This window comes from Heteronotia binoei, chromosome 11, assembly GCF_032191835.1.
Source record: "Heteronotia binoei isolate CCM8104 ecotype False Entrance Well chromosome 11, APGP_CSIRO_Hbin_v1, whole genome shotgun sequence".
Classification (NCBI taxonomy): Eukaryota; Metazoa; Chordata; class Lepidosauria; order Squamata; family Gekkonidae; genus Heteronotia; species Heteronotia binoei.
In genome coordinates, this window is record NC_083233.1 from 54,236,117 (window position 1) to 54,263,313 (window position 27,197).

General features: G+C 44.6%; 1 protein-coding gene across 2 annotated transcripts; it reads right to left on the reverse strand.

The window, feature by feature from the left end:
• THOC5 (THO complex subunit 5) lies at nucleotides 1-26,590 on the reverse strand. 2 transcript variants are annotated; one of them, XM_060249339.1, is made up of 20 exons: nucleotides 26,462-26,590; nucleotides 24,882-25,025; nucleotides 24,623-24,736; nucleotides 24,065-24,162; nucleotides 22,948-23,094; nucleotides 21,686-21,800; nucleotides 21,274-21,406; nucleotides 20,551-20,580; nucleotides 19,201-19,278; nucleotides 17,725-17,765; nucleotides 16,400-16,499; nucleotides 15,074-15,182; nucleotides 7,583-7,684; nucleotides 7,396-7,492; nucleotides 6,000-6,111; nucleotides 4,796-4,899; nucleotides 4,523-4,610; nucleotides 3,627-3,742; nucleotides 3,129-3,319; nucleotides 1-290 (listed from the first exon to the last, which is right to left on the reverse strand). In XM_060249339.1, exons 1-20 carry the CDS (start codon nucleotides 26,555-26,557, stop codon nucleotides 227-229), a joined length of 2,079 nt encoding a protein of 692 aa, XP_060105322.1. In that variant the 5' UTR covers nucleotides 26,558-26,590; the 3' UTR covers nucleotides 1-226. The 2 variants fall into 2 exon arrangements, with proteins under 2 accessions (XP_060105322.1, XP_060105323.1); XM_060249340.1 differs by lacking the exon at nucleotides 20,551-20,580.
• Between the last annotated feature and the right edge of the window lie 607 nt (nucleotides 26,591-27,197).

The following is a 27,197-nucleotide window of genomic DNA, read 5'->3' on the forward strand; positions in this document are numbered from 1 at the left end:
TTTAGGAATTTCTCACTTTTAGCTTTAATACTTGAAAGATACCCGCACACACACAACACTACAGAGAACCAAAAATGGAATGGTTGAGCTAAAGTGTCAGGTGAGCAGGAATCTCTGGCATAGCCCAGGAAAGAAGGAGCTGGACATCCATCAGCAAAGAATTCCAGCCAAGAGACATTCTTCTGGGAGGCAGCTGTCCAGGGGAGGAGGATCCCAGCGCCAAGGGTCAACGATGGCTGAAGAACCCCTGAGGATAGTTGAACCTGAAAGGCTTCATCCGGCTGGGTCCCCTAAGAAATGAAGGGAAGCAGAGAGAGTGATGAGTGTCAAAGGCTACCATAGAAAAGTCTCTTTGAAAAAGCACTGGCTATCTTATTATTATGCTTATTAATAATACACTAATACCAGTGTACAAAATTCTGTAGAAGTGGGGCAAAGGTTCAAACTGCAGAGGAACCCAAATGCCATATCAGGCTCAAGCCAAACTGCTGCTATGTTCTGTACTTTGTAAGAAAAAAAGGTCGCTACCCCCAAGCTGCTCCGAACTGAAAAGACAAGGTAAAACTAGCAGAGGAGACCAAGGGGATGGACACCAGAAGACAGGGCATGGAGCCCAGTTCCAGCTTTTAACAGGAATAGTACACCCACCACGCAATCAAAAACAAACTAAACAAAGTAGTTAAATACAAGAAAGTCAGAATTCTGCATCTCTGTCACAGTGCTGCATACAAGGGCATCTGTGACAACCGAGAATCTGCTCTATTCTCCAGAACCTCCCAGCACCTCAGAATTCATTTTAAATCATAAATATCTAACATTCAGGATTCTACACAAATGTGTGTGTGTTTTCAATCTGCTCAGAAACCAGAAGTCATGTTTGACATTTCCTGTAGTTCAGGGTAAGGATGCCATATGCTGCATGCTGCCTTTTGTTTCTGCATCGATTCCCATCCTTCATTGCGCACCAACTGTGCAATCTCATCTCCACCTTTTCTGTTCTCTATTTCAGTATTTCCCAAGAAGCCTCCTTCATTTAGGTCATAAGGGGAAACTCTGAACTGTAGGCTCTAATTTGCTCCACAGTGTCTCTTTTGCTCTTTGGAGAACAGGAAGCCAAGAGCACCAGTGCCAGCAAGCAAGGGACATGAGCCTGCTTAAGGGTGAAAATCCAGAGGCACTGGGCTAGAAGGAAAGCTGAAAATGGAGACTGCTCCAAGGCAGCAATGAATCCCCCATCAAAGGGCAGGATCTGGGGGGGGCTTCCGGGGTTGGAACATGGTGAGCTGACCTGTCTCTCACAGAGGGGCAGTACGAGTTCTTTGTTTTGGACATAAAAGGCATTTTAATGCCTGCTGTCTATCTGTTTTTAGTAAAGGAACTTGTCTAGGACATGCTTGTTATCTCGAGGAGAGAGACTTTGGCTGACGAGAGACCCCAGGAGGGTTTTTTTTTCGGCTTTGAAGAACCCCCGATGAGAGATTGCATCCCATCATCTACAAAGAATCTCTGGAGTCACTGAATTGACTTAAACTCATCAAGGTTCCAGCCTTCTATAGACTATAATAACTTCTGAAGGAAAACTGGAGGGTATGAGCAAGATTAGATGGCGCTAAGGTAAAAGATTCTTATCACTCCGGGAGCAAATTAAGACTGTTTAAAGAAAAGTGCTAAGATCCAGAACTATTTGTCAAAGTAAGAAATTAAGGAGAAGTGGAAGGGGGTAAAGGTGGAATTTTTGGAGCTAAGAGAAAGCAGTAAAGTGCAGAAAAATACTTGCTGTTTGGAATTTTTGTGGCTTTGCAAAAAAAACCCAGCCATAACAAAGCTGCAGACTCTCATGACGAAGCAAGAAGTGATGACTCCTTCAAGTAGCGTGAGATATACAACCAGAGAGAACGGGACTTCATTGCCAGAGAGTCAGGAAGCAAGGGTAACCTCGTACTTTAGGATTAAACTCTCTCCAAATATCTTCCAAACTTTCTTGCTTTACTAATTCAAAAAAAGACTTCGGCAACTTGCCATCTTTATTCTTTTTATTTCCAGATCTGTCCAAAGAGTTCTTAACAGTTCCATTAAAGTCTCCCATTAACATTACATGCTCATAAGTCATTTGGTCAAGTTGCTGCAAAATGTCTTTGAAAAAAGCATCTTTTGCCCCATTAGGGGCATATAGTCCCAACAATGTCTTTTTCTCATTAATAAACACCTCCACGGCAATATATCTACCTTCATTGTCTTTAAAAACCAATTTCGGCTCCAGTTCTTTTTTAATATAAAAAACCACTCCCTTTTTTTATCTTTTGCTAGTGAGAAAAATTCTTCTCTCAAAGCTTTGTTCCATAAAAATTTGTAATCCAATTGCTTAATATGTACTTCTTGTAGACAAATTATGGAGGGTGGGAGGGGTAAGAAATTGTGTAATGTATTGATGAACTATATTTAGATTTTGATAGAATACTTTTCAATATATTGCAAAATAAAATAAAATTATATATATGCACACACACACACACAAAATTTTATTTGTTCACAAAAAAAAGGGGGCAGGATCTGGAGAAAAAAGCAGCCTCCTGCAGAGAGGGAAAGAGAAGGCTCATGGTGTGAAGGGGAAGAGAGGAGACAAGCTCCTTTTTCTAGGCAGAAAAAGCAGCTGCACCCAGCAAGACTCTCAGCTGCACCAGGAGGAACAGGACAATGGAGAGCGGTAGGAGGAATGTGTGCTGGAAGGGGGGGGCGGAGAGAAGGCCTCTCTGGGAGGCAGCTAGCTCAAAATCACAGACAACAACCTGCGGCTGATGTGAACAGGTCTACTCCCATCTTAGCATTAAGCGTAAGAGAAAGGGTAGCACAAGTAGGCAACAGCGTGAGCAACACATCGCCCAAAAAGGCTACAGGTGGGCACTTCCGATGAAAAGAAATGGCAGACGCTTCAGAGCCTGGGCAGGCAGCCAGCTACTTGACTTGGGCAAAATTGTCACCTTGAGAATGTACCGCCAGAGGAAGCTGCCTTGTGCAAAATCTTGCCCCTCTCCTATGATTAGAACCAAAAACTTCCCCCCTTGCTGAGGTCACACAGAAGGCTCCTCCAACACATTAGGTAATCCACATTATCTAATGCAACTCATTACCTGACCAGACGCAGGCACATCTTCTCCTGTGGAAACTCCTTGGGCCCCTCCACGCTGTTGTCGTGGGTCTCTGTCTCTAGGTAGACATCCAAGACGACGCACAAGCGCTGCAGCTGGTTGGTCAACAGCTGGTAGCCTGGCTTGGGGCCGCACAGCTCCTTGTAATATACATTCACCTCACCCTCCATGGACTGAAAAAGAACCCAGGAGACAGAGCAGTCAGCCTCACAGATGTCCTACCTTTATGCCCAAAGCTTTAGCCTCCTGCTTTATAGTAAAAAGTACATACATCTTTGGAAAGGTACAAACATCTCTGGACTGTCCTGAATGATGCAGGAAAGATATTTCAGTTTATAAAGCTTGGATACAGAGAAGTAAGAAGAGATCTGGTCACCACTGGGACCAGAACAGTGGAGTAAAACAAGAGTCAGCTGCCAAGCCCAGCACACCAAAGTGCCTCTGGCTAGATCCTTCCCTGGCTTCTGTCTCTCAACCTACCCGGATGTTATCATCATTGCTGCTGGTCTTTTCTCCCTTCCAGTTCAAGCACAGGCTGAAGACAGGCGGCATGGAAGAGTACCCTGGGTTCAGCACCACGGCAGCATGGAGTTTGGCTACGACACAAAGGGAGATGAATCAGCAGAGCAGTATGTAAGGAGAGCGTGCTATTTAGGGCAGGAGCCAAAAGGCTGGAACTCTCAACTGATCATCCGTCATACATGCAAATCTAGCCCCTCTTGGTTTAGGAGAAGAGCTTGAAAAAGTCTCTCTCTGTTCTCCTCCCCCCATTCTGCACACACACAGAAAATGCTGAAGGTGATTTGACAACCTATGTCAAGTAAACAAAATTATGCAAAGCAGAAACAAAACAACGATTTGCATTTTGAGAACTGGGACATGGGGGGGGGGGAGAAGAGAAGAAATGGGTCTTGAATGCATCCGCATCTGCTCAGAAAGGAGCCCCATCTGGTTACTTCCTCTGTGTGGGGGTGGGTAGTGGTGGTGGGGTCTTTGAGTAATAAGTTTTCTCCTTGTTTCCCCATTCCACGGGCAGTTTGGTGAACAAGAGCAGATTCAGAATGGCACACTAGAATGGCAGTTGCAACAGGAGACCGTTGCTGTCCAAGACTTCTGCCACCAAGACATCTCAGCCTCTTTCCACTGTCATGGCCTCTTTGATCCTTCCCCTGGACTGCAATGCATCTAAGTGCCAATCCTCTGTGACCCAAATCCAATGACCTCAACTATATTAGTTAAGCCCCATCACAGAATGTAGGGTGTTTCAGCTCTCCCCCACCCCCGCCATTAAAGCAATGCATTATTCCAGAGGCCACTCGAGAGAAGCCAAGGAAGGTGGTAGCCAAAGGAAGCCAGGGAAGGGCAACCCAACGTACCTGTTCCTCTTTCAATCAGTGCCATGTAATACAGGTGAGTATCCTCAGCCAGACCAGCCTCCACAACATCTTTGGTGTAGGACAACTCCTGCAAGGGCACCAAGGTGGCGATGAGCCGGGCATGTGCAGGTACACTCTTTGCAAGCCAATGTCGTGGTTACACCCCACCCCGCCTCTCGCAAGACAACCATGGAGGGTCTGGGTAACTTCAAGGCCCACAAATAGCTGGGGAGCCATGGGGCTGCTCCTCTCAAGCTCTCCTCCCCAACCTACCAAGTAATCCTCATATGTGAGTGCAACCCACTTCACCAAGCGTGACACAATCTTTGCAGGAAAGAGATGCTGGCATTCACTGGAGACTGGCAGGATTCCATGCTCTGAAACCCCAAACCAAGAAACGGCACATCAATCAAGGATAGTGCAGAGGAAAGGAGGAGGATGTAAGCTGCTTTGGGTCCCCTATTTGTCAGAAAGACGGGGGATAAATGAAATAGGTAAATGTAACAAATGAGCCCAGCCTTAATTCATATCCATCCTGAAGGGTCCATACAGACATAGAATTGGCTTCTCAGTAATCTCAGCTTTAGTACTCAAAATTAGTTTCTGTCATATGTAATTGAGGAAAAGTGTTCTGAAAAGCGCCAAGAGAAAGATGAAGGAAAAAAAAACAAGTGGCAAAAGAAGGATCTTACAATAAAAAATGAGGTCTGGTTCTCACAGCAGTGGAAAACATATGCTATCACTTCCTACTTCAGGCTGCACACAGAAATGAGATTGCAAAGAGAAGGGCTCTGTAGCCTAGCCTTTTCTATGATATGCTGGGCTTTTTGTACACAGGGGATTATTTTTGCAGAGCAGCATTCAATCATATCTGCAGTTTGAACTGGTACAGCCCAGACAGATTCCCCCCTCCTCACATAGTTGTACTGAATCCCATGAACATCTCCCCCATGCCATAGAGCAGCTAGGATTCAGCTGAATGCCTCAAGTGATAACGCTCTGAAGACTTGCTTCTATCTTTGTCCATAGAGCAACTATGGCGATCCTGGGGACTGCCTAACCCCTCTTCGAAAAGGAATCGGAAACGGTGCGTCCATTAAGCCAGCTTAGGCACCGTCAGAGGGAGTCTTACATATTATATGAAGCTAATAGCAAAGACATGGACATTCTCTGCAACATTCAGTCTTTCTACTTATGTAAGAAGTGTTGACTTTTTAGCTCACAGCTTGCAACTTGGAAGCTTGGACTTTATTTCATATAGGACTTTTTATGATATCTTTATACCAACTGGTGGTTATTTATTGTATTTGTGCGTATCCCCTGGTATTTTTTGACTATATAACACATTGGAATGTGTTACTAATTTTCTACCTGGTATGAATTATTACGTTATATGATTGCCTCTGAAACTGTGTCTGCTCACACCGAGGTGAGCACCAGCTCTGGGGAAAGAGGAGGGGGGGCTGCTGGGACATACCAAGGGAAGCAAATTGCTTGTGCAGAGCCAGTCGGGACTCCAGCCTCATCTTGAGCAACTTCATTGTCCTCTCCATGTGGCTGGCACTCAGGGAACTGTCAGCTATCACAGGCTGTTGCAAACAAGAAAAGACAAGAAAGAAAGAGCTACATTGGCTGCCTGGGTTAGGTTCTCTTAACTACAGAGCTGAAGAGTTGCCAAGCATGCTGGGGAAAAAAACCAGGCAACGCTTTCAGGCATTTGTCCCCAATGTCAAGCACCCTTCTAGCTCATTGGTGCCATTCGGCAACAGGCTACAGCCATAAGCTCTGATCTGCAGTGTCATATTTAAGTGCAGGGGTGGCCAGACTGTGGCTCTTTCACACATTTTGTGTGGTTCTCAAAGCCCTCACTGGCTGGCTTGGAGAATGTACTTAAAGTTAATGTTGCTTTCTTTCTACCTCTACCTCTCCCATCTATCTCCCTCCCTCACGGCTCTCAATCATCTGATGTTCATGTCTTGCAGCTTTCGAACATCTGAAGTTTATTCTATGTGGCTCTTACATTCAGCAAGTTGGGCCCACCCCTGCTCAAGTGCATAACTTCTCTTCACATTCTTCATTTCACTTTCAGATTTTTTGTGTTTTGATGCAACTGTGATTAGAAGGAAGGCTAACTCCTAGTGAGGCATCCCCTGTAACATTCTTCAAGTGAAACACCATGCAGCAAAAAAAGGTCAACACAGCCACAAGGATGCTATGTCCCCTTTGAAGAAGTCTGTGTCTATATGGAACTCCGTGTATGCAAAGGCATGGGGAAAGACACAGCACGACTGTGCTGTAGCCAAAGGACCAAGCATGGTTGGAAGTTCATGCTTCTCGCTTCACAACTGCCAGAATGTGGCACATCTGACATGCATTTAGATAGTGCTTAAAGAATTTAGGATAATGTTGAACTGAGCAGCAAAATGGTAAATACTTGTATGAGCTAAACAAGGTTCTCTGAACAGAACAAGATCTAAATATTCCTCTTCTGATTTGCAGGGCTCTTCCTGTTCAGCATGTTATAAGAAAAGCACAAAGTTCACCCCTCTATTGGACCTCGACCAACAGATGTAGTTGGATTTTTCTAGCCCTTCCTGCCTTGTGAATTTATGCCCCCATATTTTACATCCATCTATACACTTTGTAATGCAGCCGGCTTTCCCTTTGACATCCAGTCTTACATGTCCACTGCCACCCACCTGCGAACGCCTTCACACACACACACAGCAACCCCTTCATGGATGTTTCCATGAGCAAACACTTATTGCCTTGGAGACTGGAGACCCAGGACTGAGAAACTTGCCCTCCCTGCAAGGGTGGCATCATCAGCAGGGATGGACTAATGGAGATGCATCTTCTGTATTCAAACTCACCTGGGGCTGATCCTTGGGGAAGTGCAGCCCCCCCAACTTCTGCACCCACACATAAGGGTGGCCAAGATCCGTCACATAGTCACTCAAGGTCAGGATACTGGAAAGACATAGAGAGAGGGGGGAAATGTAGTGACAGACAGACAAAATAAGGTCCCTAGGGACACCCCTCTGCCCACTCCTGGCTTACCCGACTTTATCGAACTGGAATTGGTTGGCAGGATTGGGAGTTCGCTTTCCATGGTCTCCAGGATACAAGCAGCTCAAAAGGGAATCAGGAGACAGTAGGTCTCTGGGGAAAAAGAGAAGAGTGAGGTGAACTCTCATTATTTCAGAGCTATCCCTTTCAAATGCAGCAAGCCGAGAACCTCTCTTCTTCTATGCAGCTTGCAAATCCTCCTACCAGAGGAGAAAATATTCTCTTGCAGTACAATATTGCTCCCCCAACACCATCAATATATCCATGGTTTACAGAGTTTTCTGGGGGGAAACAGAGAGGCTGTAGCCCCAAGAACTTTACAGTCCTAACGGCAACAGAGGGAACAATTCAAATACAGAAAATAAGCATATCACACAATTTTAAGCAGCGGTTCGCAGAGGGAAGATATTCATTCAAAATTCCATGCTTGAGATTATGCAAATGTAACATATTTGCATGTACTGCAGCATACTACTTGTCTTTTCTCCTAAATCTTCCCCTCCTTGATGGCTCTCCATATCTATTGGCAGCATCACCATGTACCATGCAGAGCACAAACACTGTCTTGGCTTTATTTTCGATTCCTCCCTCAACTTCTTAGTCTGCTGCCAAATTACATTGTTTCTCCTTCTGCACATTGCAAAGACCCCCCCCCCCCCGCTTCTCTCTCCTCTCTTGGTTCATGCCCTGGTCGCCTCTTGCCTGGAGCACAGTAGCCTCCTCCCCTCTGGCCTTCCCCCATTGCACCTCAATCCTCTCATTTCTGTCTAAAATGCTACTGGCCAAACCATTTATTTCTTTGCTGAGAAGGCCAACGTGACTCCCTTCCTCAAATCCCAACACAAACTCCTCAATCCTCTGCTTTAGAACTTGACATCCTTGCCCTCATTTTACATTAAGGGTCCTTATTTCTACAGATGTCTTCACCTTTTGCTCCTCCAGCTCCACTGCATTCAAATCTCTTGCCCTCTAACATGGCTCCACACAACCTTCAAGGAGCACTGCCTTCAGTGCTCCCCCTCCCCTTCTAACTTTCCCACAAGGTCACAAGGCCTTCCCCCTCAGTCCCATTCCTTGCTGGAAACAAGGGGGCATATACAACTCCACTGGCTCACATTCCTTGCTATGCTATTATTTCACTCCGTTGACTTTCCCATAGGCTACTGTAGAGCATAACTCTCAAACACATTGATGGTCTTGGGAAATTACTACTTCTCTAGGTTCACAGAGCTTTGTTAGACTAGCAATTCTTTTTGTGCTCATTCCCCCAACTGCCTAGAGTTTGTCCAGCTCACCATTTTCCAGAACCTGCCCTCTCCTCGACTTGGCTAGCCGAACTAATTATCTGAACCCCTGAAACCAGAGATAACCCCATCCACTCCCCCACCCAGCAGCATCCCCAGCCAACAGGCTCCCTGCTCAGCAAGGAAAATTCCTCCCCTCCCCCGCCACTGACCCTGTTTAATTTGGTTTTCTCCACATTAACCTTCTGCTCATAAAAAAAACCTTGTTTCCTCCTCTCTGCAGTATTAGAGATGACAATCTGCAGCCCATTTGAAAAAGGAACAGCAGAGATGATGGAATGCGAAATTACATTTCAAAAGATCAGAGAGAGAAGGCAAGAACAGTCACGCTGGCAAGTGGGATGGTGGGGGGGGGGGAGAGACCCAACAACTCTCTTCTGAAGCTGCTGCGTAATTCCCCTGGCAACACTGCAGAAACAAACTCCTGTTTCCCAAAGACTCTTGAGGGTCATGCCTGTTCCTTTCCAGGCGTGAGTTCCATGTTGGGGGAGAAAGCAGGTACAGGCAACACGATTCCAGTGAGAGAAAAGTATCACATGCAGGGAATGGAACAAAGCAACAGCATTCTGCACTGCCCCCAAAACAACTAATTGTGAGAGGGCGGATGAGCCCCTTGCTCCCAAACAGGATTAACAGTGCTTGCACATCATACCCTGGGACACCCGGTCTTGTATCCGCTCCACTGCCATCTCCACTACTGTTAATATTTAAACTGTTAAGCTCCTGGGAGACTTGTCGGGGGTTTTTAATTTTATTTTTTTGCTTTCTTACATAATTTAGGAAAGCAGTAGGTACACTGAAGGTGTTATATAAACAAACTGCAAATGAAAAAAAAATCCGAGAGGTTATGCCAGTGTCTTTACCCTTGAGGCTCAGGGCCAAAAAGCATGTTATTTTAGGGATCTGTGATTACGTATTCCAATGCATAGTTTAACCTTAAAAGGCAGCTGGAGAACTGGAGCGGTGGTGTGCCTGTGATGGGGTGGCAGGGTGGGGTTAACACTTTTCACACTATTTTCCCTAATGGAAATCCACCCACCCCTTGGCTGTTTGTTTTAAGCCCCAATACAGAAATGCAAAGTGAAAACAGACACAATATAGCGTTTACCCACCACTAGGGTAAAAAACAGCCCCAAGGAGGGGGTGATTTTCCACTGGAAAAATGCTTTGGAGGAAGAATCCTTCCTTCCCCAGCACTGCAACCCCCCCCCCCACTCATCTCTCCCAATTTTTGGAAGCTAAATTACACCCTGAGGAAATCTCATCACGGATCTCCAGAGCAATGTGTAGTTTGCTCCGTGGGCCAAAAAAGCTCCATATCCAAGCCTACCTTGTGAAGTTATGGCAGAAGTAGTATTTTGCACTGAAAAATTCCTACATTGCAGCTCCACTACTTGGGCCCAGTTTTCACTGACATGACCATGCCAGGGCTGTGCCCACTACAGATCATACAGGCTGAAGTCCTTCATAGAAAAAGAAGTCCTTTCACGTAGAAATCTAGCATTTCAGAGAGGACTATGGCCTAGCTATGTCCCCAACATGCTAGCTTCCTATATGGAAGGATTTTTCCTTCTGTACAGGGGAAATGCTTCATCTTCTGAGCCTTCTACCCTCATCCCTCCCCTGCAGCTTGATGAGGCTTATCCAGAGGCCTCTGTTGTCACTTTTCGATTGATAACAGAGCCTAAATCAGTACTCATTTAGTGCATTTTTCATCCTTCCTCTAAAGGTGGGATGGAAACTATATGGTTCTCCCCCTGCCCCATCTTACCCTTCACAATTACCCTGTGAAACAGGTGGAGAGTAACTGGCCCAAGGCCACCCAGTGAGCTTCCACAGCAGACTGGGGGTTTGAACCTGGGTTTTCTGGATTCTGCTCTGACTCGTGGCAGCTACATCACGATGGCCTGCCAGCTCAAGTGAGGACACTCCTATTCTTGGTACCTCACCCAGTGCTCTTTAGGTGCTTTGGAGATTCCAAGACGTGGAGTGAAACACTGACCACTTGGAGTGAGGTGACCCCCCCCCACAACTGCACACCAGAGATGCAGCTGGAAAACTGCTTCTTCTGAGCTGGTTGCAGTAGTTGTGACTCTAGCCAGCTTCCCAGTGGAATCAAACCCAGACTCTCCAAGGATGAGCACCAGTCCTTGAGAGAAGGCAACCGTAAGCAGGCGGGGAGGGAAGGGACAGGGATATGCAGAAAAGGGAGGAGGAGGGGGCAGGCAAATGCCACACAGCCTAGGTATGGGAAGCTATCTATCTGCAAGAGAGTAATTAAATGCGACAAGGAGATGAGATGCCATCAGTCCCTCAGATTCATCAGCAGGAGCTGCAACAAGAGAAGCCTCGGTGGGCACAGGCAGTTTGTTCCCCCAGCGACCTATGTGCGAGGATTGTGTCAGGTTCCTCCTCAACTGGCAGCCGAGCCGATTCTGTCACTTCCACTAACATCTCTCAACGGTTACTAAGAGGGATGCCTGTACATTCAACAAAGATGGGGGAGGGGGGAGGCCCGATTGCCCTGTTGAAGAGAAGGACGTTCCAAAGGGGCACTGAAATGTCCACAGCTCCCCCTGCTGTTAGTTAATGGAAGTACCGTCTCTTGCATTTCATGTTTTGCTGAAATAATCTGAAGAAATTAAAGCCAGGTGGGTAGCTGTGTTGGCCTGAAGCAACAGAACAAAGTTAAGAGTCCAGTGGCACTTTTAAGACCGAGAAAGTTTTATTCAAGGTATGAGCTTTCGTGTGCACACTTCCTCGGATAGAGGAATTATGTGTGCACACAAAAGCTCAAACCTTGGTTTTAAAGGTTGCTGCCAGTCTCGTTGTTCTGAAGAAATTAAAACCGCAAATTTGGAGGCCAAGAAATCTGAATTCTACTTATAAAATGGCTTAAATATATTTCCATCACTTTGCACCCCAGTTATAAAAATTATAGGCCAATTTTGGACCCATTTTTGGTAATCAAATTGAGGGGGTTTGTTCTGTCGTTTTTTAAAAGGACATCCTGGCCAGTCCTAGTTGTGCTGTTTGCAAAATGTTGATGTCATGGAGAGGGTGAACAAAGCAGGGAATCCAGCATCATACAGTCTTGTTGGCACTCCTGCAGACCCACTTCAGTCTACCCATTCAAGAGCTGTGGTGTCCAGTTCCCCTATTCTCCACAGAACTGATGTGAGCTAAAGTTCTCACCCAACCAGGAGAGTCACAGGCCAGTGGAACTGCAAAAAGTGAAAGCAGGTGGGGGCAGCACAGCAGCAAGACCACACAACAGCCAGCACAGTATCAGGGCCATTGGGGGCCAGGCACCACTGCTTTTGCCTGGGAGCCACCACTGTTAACCCTCCTTGCTATCTTCCCCAGCCTTCTTTAAAGGCCACTGAGGAGCTGCATGGGCCCTTTTGCAAGAGCTCAGCCACCTGTTTGGCTGTTTGCTGCCTGGACAACCAAGCTGCTAACCAAAGTCTTGCAGTCTTCGAAGAGTGGTTCGTGGAGCTGTGTCTGAAGACATCTGTGGGTGGGAAGGGAGTTCCACTGCTCTGGTTCCTGGCCAGAAGTGAGGTAGGTAGCAGTTGTAGAAGAGATGGAAGGGCAGGGCAGGAGGCTGGTGATTAGCAAGGAGGATGCTGCCTACAGCCTCCCTTCCCCCACCATGCACCTCCTGGGATGAATGACACAGTTGGCCTCATCATGGAGCCAAACATGGATATAAGCAGACAGGGACAGAATAAAGCAGAACTAAACAAAGAAACATCTGATGTTCTCTTGCCCAGGCAATCCAAATCTGGCAGTGCAAATACCGAGCCAGGAAAAGCTGAATTCAGGGACCAGCTTTGCAAGTTTGCACTCTTTTTGTTATTTAGAATACTGTGTTCTTTAGCGCTTGGGAAGAGTAACAAGCTAGGAAGAACCCACCCTTCAAACTACTGGAAGTCTGTAGACCCTCCTTCACTTTCTGACTTCTCATATTTGAGCAGGAAGTCCACATACTCTTGCAGGCATAAGAATTAGAGATGTATATATTTTTGAATGGGGGGGGGGAGGTAGAGCAGATAAATGAAAGTAGAGAATTCAGCACCTTTTCTGCACTCCCACATTATTACGTTTTGCAGCCTGCAGTAAAAGGGCTCAGGTTTCAGCTTGTTAAATGGAAACCCAGAGATGCCACTCATCTGAAATCCCCCAGGGGGAGTCTTGGTCACCATTAAGATGATTCCATGCTCTTCAGTTTCTTAGGAGTACGTCAGATGTTACAAACAGTCCTCTTTCAAAGAGCATTTAAGTTAGTGATTCCATTATTACAATTCCATCTGCAACCACAAGATTTGAGATGGCAAAGAATAAATTATATCAACCCTGATATCCATCCTTTATGCAGGAAACACTGAGGAACAGTTGATTCTTATTTCCATTGCTGGTGAGATTGGTCAAAGTAAAGGCTTTTTTTTGTTGGGGGGGAATATTTTACAGAGTGAGAATATCGTGGGAATCTTAGTACCTCCGTGCCCTGGAACGATTTTATTGAATTTATGGGAAGATCTAAAAATTCCATCTATAAGAAAAGATCTAATCTTTATTTTACTTGCAGCAGCCAAAGCTCTACTTGCTGCTAAATGGAAAACTGAAGACTTACCTTGGATCTCACAATGGTACAGGAAATTACAAGTGTTTTTTAGTATAGAAAATACATCAGACCAATTTCAACTCATAGATAACCCTCTTTATCAGTCCAAATTTCTAGAACAATGGCTCCCTTTTTTAGATCATGTGGTTAATAGAACCGACGCAGAAACATCTATTCCAACTTACTAGTTTTCTGGCATTGTTTTAATAGCATCTTTAATACGTTGTATATTGCATAATGGCCATGCTGTTTAATGGCAAGTGTTCTTAAAATATTAAATTATATTGTAAAAAAAATTAAAAAAATATTACATTATATTGTATGTCAAGTCAATCATGTACTTCAGCTTATTAAGCACAAACTTTAGAACTGTTTACTATTTTACCAGGGTTTGTTATATAACCCTTCTCATTACTACACCGCTATGTAATTGTTAAGATAATTATTGTTTTTGTATACAGCTGAAATTCAAGAAATAAACAGTATTGGGGGGGGGGATGGTACAGGAGTTATGAAACTTGAGCTATAAACCAGGAAGTTTGCAGTTTGAATGGGCAGAATCAACAACTGCCTGTACACGTGCCTTCTCTGTTGTGGCCCCCACCTTGTGGAATGGCCTGCCTGAGGTCAGGAAAGCTCCCACCCTCCTGGCCTTCAAGAAGCTATGCAAAATTGAACTACTCAAGAGTGCTTTTCTGTGCAGGTAACAAGGTTGTACAAAATGGTTTCACAAACCTGCTTGGATAAATGATAGGATTTATGGTCTTTTCTGATGTACAGCATATTGTAACAGGTTCCTATTATGCAATTCCTGTACAACTTAATATGTCATATTAATACCCATGCTGTTCCTATTCTTTCTGGTGGTTTCCAGTCTTCTAATATCCTAGTGCGCTGATTACTGAGTGTCCCATTTTGTTGACTGTACTGACTCACTATGTGTAATCCGCCTTGAGTCCATGTGAGAAAGGTGGACTATAAATAATGTGAATAAATCTCACCCTGCTGTAAGCTCATTAAGTGGCTTTAGGAAAATCACACCAGCTTGGGCTCTATAATACTGGCCCCATAATACTGGATCTCTTTACAAGACTCCTTTAAGGATTAACAAGACAATGTCTGCAAAGCACTTCAAATATCTGAAGTAGTACTACATAAGTTATCAAACACTGTGCAGCAGGGCCACATCTGAGTGTCAATGTTTTGCATGTGCATCTACATTTGTAAGGCTTTCACTTAACAGGGTTGGGAAAGGCCTCTGCTCAAAACTGTAGGATGCCCAGTCTTGAGCAAGAAAGACCTATGCTGCTCTGACACAGCAGAAGGCAGATTCATAGATGCCTGATGTGTTAACTGCTGCTACTTCACAGCTGCTTTTGTAGGATGAGATCCTAAAGCGGTATAGATCTGGCCACTCTCCAACACTGTCCAATTGCTTCAGTGTACCTTCCTTTCCTTCAAGAAAAACTCTATCCCTCATGTTGATCTTGAGGCCAATGATGATGCCAAAAGGGTTAATTCTAATTCTGTTCTCCACTATTCAAAGCTTACCCGGCACTGATTGGCATGGTCATCTCCATAGCTGCAGTCACCTTTGCCTTAACTGTCATGACGTTGAGGTTCATCAAATAGTAGAAAGTCAAGTGGAGCACACTGCCATCTGCAATAACACGGCCAAGAGGGGGAGGGATATAGGAAGGGAAATTTAATTTATCATGTTGCAGAGAAAAGAAAAAAGAGGGTGCAGCGAAAATATGCACTGCGGGTTGCAGCCCTTGAGGAAACAATACCCCTTCTTGCTCACTGCAAAGGAAAAATGCCAAGCTGCAAGGAGAAAAATTGCAGTGGTTGACAGGGGAAGAGCTTGATCTACAATTGTACTGTGGTGGTAGTGCTGTGCCTCATTGTACATTGCATGTTCTTTAAAGTACATAGTGGAGGGAAAGGGCTTATATTTGAACTACTGTGTGATCTAGAACCTTCAGATGGCAACCCCCCTTTCCCTTTTGAAGCAAGAAAAATGTTAAGAATTGGGGAATTATGCATTAAGGCTTCCTATCATTTGTTTGGGTGCAAGACAGTTGGGAGCAGCATTTATCTGCTTCTTGAACCACTGCCAGCAGGTATGAACTGGGGTGATGTTTTCTGCACAATTTTGATTGCATCACAATACAGTTAGCATCCAATGAATCCATATGGACTACACGTAACATCATAAGAGAAGCCATGGTGGATCAGGCCAATGGCCCATCCAGTCCAACACTCTCGTCTCACACAGTGGCCAAAAAAACCCCAAGTGCTATCAGGAGGTCCACCAGTCGGGCCAGGACACTAGAAGCCCTCCCACTGTGCCCTGCCCCCCACAAGCACCAAGAATACAGAGCATGACTACCCCAAACAGAGAGTTCCAATAATAGGTTGTGGCTAATACCCACTGATGGACCTTTGCTCCATATGCTTATCCAATCCCCTCTTGAAGCTGTCTATGCTTGTAGCTGCCACCACATCCAAAGGCAGCCCGTCAAAATGTCAAACAGTCAAGGGCCCTCCAAAGAGGGCTCCCAGTAATAAAGAGGGGATTAAACTCCCTGGTGGCTAACCGGCCCTTTACACTCTAGTCACTAGTTATCTACCACTGCCACACAAATCCCAGTCCTTGTTTCCCCCAAGCTATCATACTTCTTTGGAATCATTAGCCACTGTGGAGCTAGAAGAGCACATGCTCTTCTCATAGCTCAATCACTCTTAGCAAAGACTGCAGTTTGATTTACGACTTTCAATGAGCTACAGGTAAATTCCCAATGCTTAAGTTTTGGTACATGTGCTAGTCGTTAAAACCCAAGATACCAGGAGCTTGTTTACTTGGCACTCTCATACCTTTGCATTTCAGATCAATGGTGACCGATAGAGGGTGTCTCTTGAGCATCTCCTTGCGCTTGTCATCCAGCTGCACCCCCAGTGTCGGGCGACGACGTTTCTAGGATGGGAAAGGCACAGTCACAGGATATACTGCCACTCTCCTGCATCCCCCTGCCAAACAGCACTTGTGAATTCACACTAAAGATGGTGTCCCTTGTTACGTCGCTGCTTGCCCTGTCCCAAGTACTTTCGAAAACAAGTGCGATATGAAGAAAAAAGGACAGGAAATTGTAACCCTATACTCCAGCATACCCCAGCTTTCCTTGGAACCTGCTGGGTCAACTTCTGGGAACCCAGAGCAGGTATACAAGCACACTGCAAAGACTTAAGGGCACCTCAGTCGTCGTCTTCTTTGGTATATTTGTATTTTGTGTGTGCGTGTATGTGTGCGCCTGGATGTCATGGTGACCTCTGGTGACTGACCCCTACTTGGTGCCTGGAAGATATCAAAGACATGCCTGTCCTCCTGACTGCTGGTATTTCAAAGAGGTCTCCCATCCAAGTACTTGTCAGAGTCAGCCCTGCTTAGCTTCTGAGATCTGATGAAATCTCAGGCTACCCAGGTCAGGGTGGGGACTTCAGTCTTCTTGATAGGGCAGCTACTTCTACTGGTTCTTCCTTTCAGTTTTTGAATCTCTGCTATGCTATTCCCAAGGTTCAATTACATCCCCTCCCATAATTGGGGAGCGGCCTCATTGGAATCAGCAGAAATTATCACAATTTCTTTGAAGTTTTTCTAACTCTTTGTAACATTACTGGATATGGATATGGATATTACTGGATATGGCCCCTGTGAAACTGCAATTCCCTCCCAAATAGGTAGGAAAACACAATCACTCCCCTACAAGACAGTGGGTATAAGTCAAAAGGGGAAGATTAAGCAAAGAAGTTGATCTGTTTACAAGTGCTTTTTACATTCCTCCCCTTTTCATTCATTCCACAGTAATTTACTTGTAACGCTTGACCTGATTTTGTTATATTAAGTTTATGAGTTTTTTAAAAATGGATTTTACTCTGTTTACTGATTGACAGCATAGACATTTACAAAATAAAGAGATCTCAGTATGCCTGATTTTCTTCCTTTTTCGGTACATTGCTAAAGCCATGAAGGGAAGAATCCTTTGCTTCTGCTTTTACGGATTGCATGGGCACACACGTTCCACACAAAAGCATAGGGCCAAAGTAGAAAACAGCCATTGACTTCCACCCTGACCACCCTTCCTCCTGCTGCTGCTGCTGCTGCTGCCAATCCTATCGTACCAACAGCAGGGTAAGTATCTTACCGTGGTCTGCTCCTCTTCAGCATCTGAATCACTCTCATCATCTGTGAATCCAAATAAATACGCATAAGATGTGTCTCCATGTATGAAAGCAACCTTGTTCCACAAAAGAGCCATTTACAGAGAGTCCAGCTGCTAGCCATAGGGTTGTCATGAATCCATGAACTGATGCAGGGAAAACACTTATTTCACAATGCAACTGCTGTTATAAGTTTGGTTTAGTGGGTTCAAGATTTCATTTTAAGATGCTTCACTTTCCTGTCTGAAATCTGTCTACTGTTTTGTGAACTCCAAATGGGTAGCAGTGCTAGTTTGTAGCAGCAACAGAATTCAGGAGTCCATTGGAACATTAAAGACTTAACAACGTTTATTCTGTAAAGTGAGTTCTGACTCATGAAGGATTATGTTGTCAAATAAATGTTATTAGTCTCATTAGTCTCATGCGCTGCCAGAGTCTCATTTTATTTTGATACTGGAGCTTCCAGTCTCGTGCTCTCAGTGGTGTCCTGGGGGGCTCTTGTTTTAAATTAATGGCTCCAAATTACTCCTAGCATCAATCTGGTCTTCAACATAAAACCACAGCATTTCAGCTAAATGATGAGTTCAAAACATTAAGCTGAGAGTGACAGCATAAAACAAGCAGGGAGTAAAACCTCAGAAAAGCACAGATTAAACCAGTTAAAAGCCCTGGGAAAAAAACAGGTTTTCATTCCTTGGCAGAATGCCTGCAGAAACTGGACCAAATGAGCCTCTTGACAAAAAGTATTCTAGAGCCCCAGGATAACTATGGAGGCAGGCAGCCCCTTCCTGTGAGCCTGAGCCTTCAGAAGGCCTCCCCAGATATGCTCAGTACCCAGGAGAAGGGGGTCTGTATGGGGGCAGGCCTTGTGAATAGGAAGCTTTGGAACTGGGCTGGAGAAGCATCTGGCAGCCAGTGCAAAAGTGTTTGCATTGTTCTAATTTTATCCTTTCTGCCCTTCTTATGTGTCTTCGACTTACTCTTTTAAAATTCACAACTTGCCTTTTATGACCTTTCACCTTTGAAGATCAAAATGTGCCCGTCATTCTCTACCTACCTGCGCTATGCTGTGATTATGCGTGCCAGCTTGTTTGCCTTTTAATTTTTTTTAAATAGAAGTACTGAAGAGGCATGCTACCACCCCCCATAGGTTTTTTGTGTACTCAGCATGCAGAGAAAAGGAAGCTACCACTTCCCTGAGTCACTTAGATGCTGAAGCATCTCCCCAACCCCCATCCTCTGCAGTTTTGAAAAGGCTGGACAGAAGGCTCACATGGTCCATAGCTTGCTCACTTCTAGTCTACTCTGACCAGGAAGGGCAGCTATCTAGGGTACTGCACAGCTCAGGTACCCAAGGTGATGGAGACTAGACCTGAGACCTTATATGTGCAAAGCACAATATCTACTACTGAGTAATTCACAGCAAGCAGAGGCACATTACAAGCTTCCTCAGGGCTCACCTTGGGAGTCCTCTGGGGGTTTGCAGAGTGCTTTGGCTTCCTCCACATTTCCTTCTATAGCAACAGCCAGTTTCTTATCTGTGGAAGAAATGGTACCATTAAGCACAACTCCCTGGTCGTTAGAGCTCTACCAACCCTGTGACATTTAGCGATGCAAAGAAATGAGTGCCTTTATAAAAAAAATCAAGATTGGGACCCATCCAGCCCAGTGTTGTCACAGTCATCACACATCTTCTCAGGCCTCAAGCAGAAATTATCCTTTTCTACAATGATTACAGGAAGCACTTAATTAAAGCTGCTAGGGATGAAAATGGGCATCCCACATACTGAAAACAAGACTTTTCCACTACTGAGCTAGAAAGCTGCACAGTCACAGCTGGGTCACAAACAAAGTTGCAAAAAGATATCTAAGCTGCATCAGCCGTGGTATCTTCGTCAAGATCAAGTTTCTTGGGTTAGGGAAGGGCAGACAGAGGAAGGGAGGGGATCTATATGAGCCAGATGCTTTTGCAAAAGCTTAAGGAAAAGGATCTGGGTAGGTGCTTCCAGGGGTCACTCCTGTGCTTCTGCCCCTGCAATATTCCGAGTTCCAACCCTCCTCCCTCAGCCTTCCCCCCCCCCCCAAAATAAGCATTTTGCACAACAAACAATGAAACACAAAAACAAAACATGCATGCCAACTTCCAACTGACATCAGAGGTTTCTCCTAATAGAACACTGGATGTGCTCTACCTCAAAATTCCACTGCATCTACCCTTCCCCAGCTAGCTTGAAAGAAAACCATAAAGACGCTGGTGTCTGTAACCACCCACCCTTTAATCCAATGTAAGTGTCATACAGTTAACTTGGAAAGGAGATCCCTTTTTCTAGACTTAGACATGAGACTTAGGCTGGGACTTTTGGGACTCAATAAGACCAGAGCTAAAACTATCACATAAAGGATTGATGGCCACAGTGCCCAATAGTCCCACAGCACCCAACAGACAGTACTGGCCTCCCCTACTTCTCTGTAACTACAGAGTAAAAGCCATTTGACTAATGTATAATATGAATAGTTTGCAGTCCAAGATTCTGTACAGCCTACACTGGAGCAGGTTCAATGCTCTGTGCACTATGGTTTAAATTAAACAGTCTAGAAACTTCCAGAAAGAAACCTTGCGGCTCCCCATCATACTGAAAGAACTCCTGGGACTCCTCACCATCAAGTCAAGTCATGTAATGGAAATAACATCAATACCTTGTCCTTTCCTAACATATGCATGTTTCATTTGTGGAGAGGACTGTATTTTAGAAACTATGAAATGAAATATTTTTAACAGGTTAGGTAAAAAAGAATAGAAAGATACTCACCCAGCCTGAGGGAGGAGGGTTTCGTGTGAGCTAAGACAGTTGGTCAGAAATGAGACACAGCATGAAGGGAGGAAGAAAGAGGACGCACAAGGGAAGAAGGCAAAAGAAAAGGAGCAGAAACACATTGTGGTGTGTGTTTAAGGAGGAAGGCATCTGCCACAGTTATTCTTATGGCTGCGAGTATAGTTCAATTCTGTGGCAGCACAGAAAAGCCAGAAGGTGGTACCAAGTGAGAATCACAATGTTCTGTTTTTACCACAAAAGTAATCTCCCAAACCACACTCACAATTTTCTAGTTCTCATGGTCTCAGTGGCCAGGTACTGGAATTCAATGCCCTCATTTGGCTCCTTTCCACCCCCACAAGTCAGAAGCAGAATACATTACTCAAAAGAAGAGAAAGTTGTTTTTTCCGAAGAGCATATTTGCACAATTTTCAAAGAGAAGGAGAGGAACTGACAGGTCTTTCAAGCTCCAGCCTATGAATTAACAAAGCTCTCAAATATAGCTGTCTCATCAGGCAGCTCCACTGAAGTCCCCTGCAGGCTCAGGGGATCTTGGACGCACACTACAGAGCTTATGGTTGATCAGATTAAACCCCCACTCCCAAACAGCCTTAGAATGTGTAGATAAGCTGTTATTTTCTGCAAGCAGTGGTAAAATCTGATCACGCTAGGGCAGGAGAGAAGGAAGATCACATCCCCCTAGCAATTTAAAAGACTCACCACAGGCCTGGCCATAGGCACTAGCTTGGACAAAGAGAACGTAGAGAGGTGGTGGGAGGTGCCTGGCTGTCTCGTACTGCTTGTGGACCTGGTCGAAAGGCATCGCGAGGTACTCTTGGACAGGGAGAGAAGCCTGGTGGGAAAGAGATCAGATGCAAAATTATGCCACAGCTAGTGATAAAAAGCCTGGATGAGACAATGCAATATAAGAGGCTTTTTCTGTGCTGCTGATGTATTAATGTTGACTTGTTTCACCATCTTACATATTTCAATTATCAGGAAAAAAATATGTTTAAAAAATAACTTTGATTAAAGCTACCCATGATAGAAACCATCACTTGCACGTTACCCAAAATTAATTATGCTCTTGGAGTTCTTTAAAAAAGAAAAATCAACCAGGCTCACAATCTACCTGCATGATGCTATTGAGTCGAGGCTGGAGGTTGCTCAGATATTCCTTCTTCACTTCTATCTCTTTCAGTATCTTCTCTTTGTTGGCTAGGCATTCTTTGTACTTCTCTGCCAACCTGACAAGGAAGGTTCACAGTTAGCAATAGTGAGTTACAAAAGAACAGAGAGGCTGATCAAGGTCTTTTAGCCACACACCTTGGCTAACTATTTCAAGGTGTTCATTTAAACAGGTAAAATCACTTGCCTGCATTTCTCTCCTGATCCAAATGGTTTCTTACCTTTTCTTATAATAATAAAGTGCTGCCAAGATGCAGCTGACTTATGTGAGACAGGTGGGTTAGGATGAGCGAGTGACTGGCCCAAAGTCAACCAATGAGCTAAGGCTGAGTGGGAATTTAAATATGGTCTCCCAGATCCCTGACCCAACACTCAATTTGCAACATCATGCTATCTCACACTATTCCCCAAGGCATTTAACTACTTAAACTAATTAAGGTGCATGCCCTTTGGTTGACAGAATGGTTGACAGAAACGAGCAAAAGTGTTCTCCACAAACCTACAAAGTAAGGAAAGAAATCAAACTATGTTGAGACCATGAAATATAGCAAGAATTCACTTTTTCTTGCTGAAGTTTTTATGGCGGCTACACGAATTTTTTTTTAAACTTTCTTTGGCACAGACAGTAAAAAAGCTCTTGTTAAAGAAAACAGTGTGTGTGGAGGGGGGGATCCATTTTTTTGCTACATTCCCCAATGACTGGTAACCCTGACTGACAAATCTAACTCTAGGGCAAAGCTGGAACTGGAATGCCTTTTCCAACCAGTGTGGTGGTGAGGAAAAAGCCAGCACTGACTTCCTTGCCATATAGTTTGCTCCAAAATTCCCAGCACCAAGTCATAAAAATCATTAGCATCTTCAGAGAACAGTTAAAATTATTTCAGGTGTCACATCAGTCTTATTATTCAGTTTACATAGAAGTATGCAGTGGCACTTCCCTGCATACAATACTAGTCTCCATCTCAAGAATCTTACAGTCTAAGATTTGGCATGAGAAACATAAGAAGGGAAAAGGAGATGGAGGCAAACATTGTGTTACATGTGCTTCAGCTTACTTTTGATGTTGGAAAAAGGGGATCAGGGGTTTGTACCAAAGACTTCATTATTATACCACAGGTTGGGGCAAGGAAGAAGAGATAATAGCAACACACCTAAGGCCACCTTAGTGGAACATCTGAACAATAACTGCTGAATTAGCATCCTCACCGTTTGCGCTGCTCCAGCTCCCAATCAAGACGAGAAAGAGTCTGCTGGTGTGGGTCATCAGTTGTGATCTCTGGCTTGCTGATTTCTGGGGGGGCTTCTGCATAGAACTCCTTAACACTCACCAGCTCAATTTCCTCATGTTTGGATCTGAAGAAAGAAACCAGAAGCTGCATATGTAGCTTGGGGAACATACCTTTCCTTGGCCCAGTGGGCATCATTTACCGGAAGGACCATAAGACTCAATGGCTAAAGGTTGGGGGAAAGAACCCCAAATGCTGTGCTTTGAAAGAGGAATTCTGCATCCTTCTGCCGTTTTGGAGGATACACAGGACCAGCTGGAGACACATCAAGCTGTCTAACAGGACAGCAGCAGAGGGGGAGTCTGGGGTGGGTGCAGGACTTGGGAGACTGTATTATTAAAATCCTGTTTTCTTTATTCATGGGGGAACAATTCTGGTTTGTAAGGAAGGGTTCATCATAAAGACAAACCTCTTGCTAGGACTTCTTATGAAAGCTGCAAAGGGGTAGCTGTGTTAACTCTGCTACAGCAAAGTAAAATAAAAGCCTAACAACATTTATATCCTAAATGAAATTTTTAATGTTTTTGTGAGCTAAAAGGACAGGTCCTCTTGTGGATCAAAAACTGGCTGAGTAATAGGAAGCAGAGAGTGAGTATAAATGGGCAGTCTTCACAGTGGAGGACGGTAAGCAGTGGGGTGCCGCAGGGCTCGGTACTGGGTCCCATGCTCTTTAACTTGTTCATAAATGATTTAGAGTTGGGAGTGAGCAGTGAAGTGGCCAAGTTTGCGGATGACACTAAATTGTTCAGGGTGGTGAGAACCAGAGAGGATTGTGAGGAACTCTAAAGGGATCTGTTGAAGCTGGGTGAGTGGGCGTCAACGTGGCAGATGTGGTTCAATGTGGCCAAGTGCAAAGTAATGCTCATTGGGGCCAAGAATCCCAGCTACAAATACAAGTTGATGGGGTGTGAACTGGCAGAGACTGACCAAGAGAGAGATCTTGGGGTCGTGGTAGATAACTCACTGAAAATGTCAAGACAGTGTGCGTTTGCAATAAAAAAGGCCAACGCCAAACCACATTCCTTTGCTAAGCTTACTTGAACTCCAGGCATTTTGTGATCTCCTTCTGCAGGTGCATGACTTCATACAGCAGATTCTGGAGCTGCAAGTGATATGCGTCCACCTTCTGTTTGGCCTGCATTAAAATACACAACGGAAGCATTAAAATGCATGGCATCTAAAAAACACAACTAGATTTCCAAAGCCAGATTACACACAAATGATGAGACCTTAAAAGGCAGATAAGCTGGTGTGAATCATTCTGTATAGACATAAATGAAAGCACAGAAGATTTGCACATACCATCATACAAAAAAGTGGATTTTTCAGTTATCACATGCAGTCATTAAAAAACAAAGCAGCCATAGGCTCAAAAAACAGCAGCATCACAGGTTACAACAATCTTGCTACTGTTGTAATTCTAGACTAATCAGATGCGGAAAAATGGTGCTCATCTTCATCTTCCCAAATCATCACCTGGATAAAATGTGTGTTTATTAAATGGGGCGGATCTAAAAATCTACCTTTTCAGTCTATGCACTATACAACCATTAGAACTCATACTACCCTCCTCAGTTCTTTGCCTTTAGCCATACCTCATGAGTCTGGTCCCTTCCCTTCTTTAAGCGAATGTGAGCTAAACGGTTGAGTTTCTTCAGGGTCATAAAGTGCACACAGCTCTGAATGCGACGTTCCTCTATCTCAGCAGCCTGAAGAGGAGAGAGAACAACATTTAAGCTGATGTGCACTTAACTCTTTCCCCTGCTCTCCTCTTTCAAATATCGCTCAGTTCTGCCAGGGGTTTCCTATGATCCACACGAATTCTCTCCCCCTGCTTATGTTCAGATGCCTTACGCTGTCTTTGTTGCCTTTGCTTTTCAGCTCCTGGATCTCTGCCATAAGCTTCTGAAGGTCCTGGCAAGTCTGTTTGTAAAGTTCATAATCTTTACTGGGGTCTCGCTGATCAACTTCTGCCTCCTCACTGTAGTATTTGGCATCCTGTATGCAGAAACAGAACAGAGAGAAACATTGACACTTTGCCTTTCGCCTGTTGCTCAAAACAGTTTACAATTCCAAAAAAATTAAAAACAAACAAAATGCAGCAAAACCCCATTTGATCTCCTCATAGAGAAATGCCTGCAGCTTTAAGCCCATTAAAGAGCCTCATAAATAAGATAGCCTAACAGAGTCTCCTAAAAACCTCCAAAGATGGCACCCTTTCCACAAGGTGGCAGCCTTTATAGAAGAGGAACAGGCTCTAGCAGATGCCAAGCTGGCTACCTTAATTGGACAAAACTAAAATTCCCAGCTAGGAAGCTATATTTACAGGTGTTCTAGAGAGAGTCCTGGTGTAGCATAAGTTCTCATTAGAGGAGGACAACCCTTCCCCAAGCCACACCTTGGCCAAAACTCCCTGTGAGGCTGCTGTTGCAAGGCCTTCCAAAAGGAAACCTGAGTCTGCAGTGACCTCCAGCCAGGAAGTTCTAGCAATGACCCACCCACTGCTTGACCCCCCACAATCTCCAGGAGCAGAGAAGGCAAAGAATGGTGGCAATCCAAGGCTGAGCGAATGCCAGGATAAAGATACTGCTGGATCTGGGCCCACTACTACTCATGAGTAAAGAAGCAGACTCCAGTTTTGGAGAGGAGCTTAACATGGGACCAACATCATTTGCTGAGAAACTCCCTACATAGTACTGTGGTGAGGGTACAGCTAGTGCAGGTCAGCTGGTTTGCAGTCTTACCCCACCAATTGTCTGACCTGTTTGGTATGAATTTTTAGAACCTTGTTACTGGAGCTCTGGAATACATCACCTGACTTTGGATTGTCTTTGCTTTTGGAATGGTGTTATCTGACCTTGGTTTTTGCCTTTAAACCATGCCCCTAGAACCCATGCTGTAAGGCCCTGTAGTTGCCAGGGCAAAATATTCCCCTTATTTCTTCTTCTGAAACAAAGCATAGTTTATACAGGAGGCTTTTTACTATGATCTCTCTAGGAGTAGTCTTGTTCTATGCAATGGAAAGGGTTCCAGCTAAAAGCTGATACTGTGAACACCACCTACAGTGCTTGAATTCAATTAACAACTTATTCTATAGCCATAACTCAAATAGTAAACACACACAATATAGTCTGAGACATATTCTACGAGGAGTAATCAAATTATTTTCAGCCTTCTTTCCAAGTCTGCTTTTAGCAATATCTTTTCCTGCTACTACCATGGCCCTACTATGCTGAATGTTCAAACTCTAATTTGGCTCAATAGAGACCAAACTAAGCTGCATAGTACTGCAAAACTAGTTACTAAGACAAAGTTGACTTGTGTACTGAAGTCTGCTTTTTAGACACAGGCAAGAGCCTCTGCTTTGCAGCTACCTTGCAAACAGCATCTAATGAATGGTGCGCTTCATCAACACCCCTACAATGTGAAAGTACCTGGTCAGCATCTGGCCTGCTTCTCTTGCCCTCCTGTGGTCCTCCATCTGTGCGGATAACCTTGGGCTTCCGTTTCTTGCTGGAATCAGATGACATTTCTTTTTCTTTTCAGATTCTGCAGGTGAGGGGAGAAAAACCAGTCTCCTAAAAATTCAACAATCATTCTATTGCATAGACTGGGTAGAAAGCAGGTAGGGAGGGGTTTGGGGGGAAGGGAGGAGAAACAGCTACTCTTTACTAATTCCTCTACAAAAGCCTCTCAATTTACCATTCTTTTCCAGGTGCCCAAAAGCATCTGTTTTAACTTCCCCCTATGCTGCTGAAATCCAGAGCCAATCAGATACTCATGTGCCAAAACAGGTATCCAAAAGGGCAGCCAATGGCACATATCTAAATTCAATATAGAGCAGGCCTCCTTCTCTACCTCTTGGTGCCATTAGCGATTCCTACATTCTTGAGGCACCACCTCTCAGATTAAACTCATGCTCCCTCTTCTAGTGTTTAATTCCTAAAGCAAGAGAAGTGGAGGCTCCAGTTTCTGTGAAAACAATCTCTAATAACCTTTTCCCCTACTCTCTGCAACAGGAGACGTTTTGTTGCACTACAACTTAGAGGAGCGCTTTCCTTTTGTTTTGCATCACATATTCCAGAGGAAGTACTTGCACGTGTCAAAAAGAGCTAGGGTTAGAGCAGGGGCGGCTAAACTGTGGCTCAGAAACCACATGTGGCTGTTACA

Excerpts from the sequence above, each read along its gene's own strand:
- THOC5 (XM_060249339.1), bottom strand. The coding sequence starts at position 26,557 with ATGTCATCTGATTCCAGCAAGAAACGGAAGCCCAAGGTTATCCGCACA. Across the intron at positions 24,737-24,881 it reads GCAAAGGCAACAAAGACAGC|GCTGCTGAGATAGAGGAACG; the intron begins GTAAGGCATCTG and ends TCTCCTCTTCAG. Across the intron at positions 7,493-7,582 it reads TTCCAGTTCGATAAAGTCGG|TATCCTGACCTTGAGTGACT; the intron begins GTAAGCCAGGAG and ends ATGTCTTTCCAG.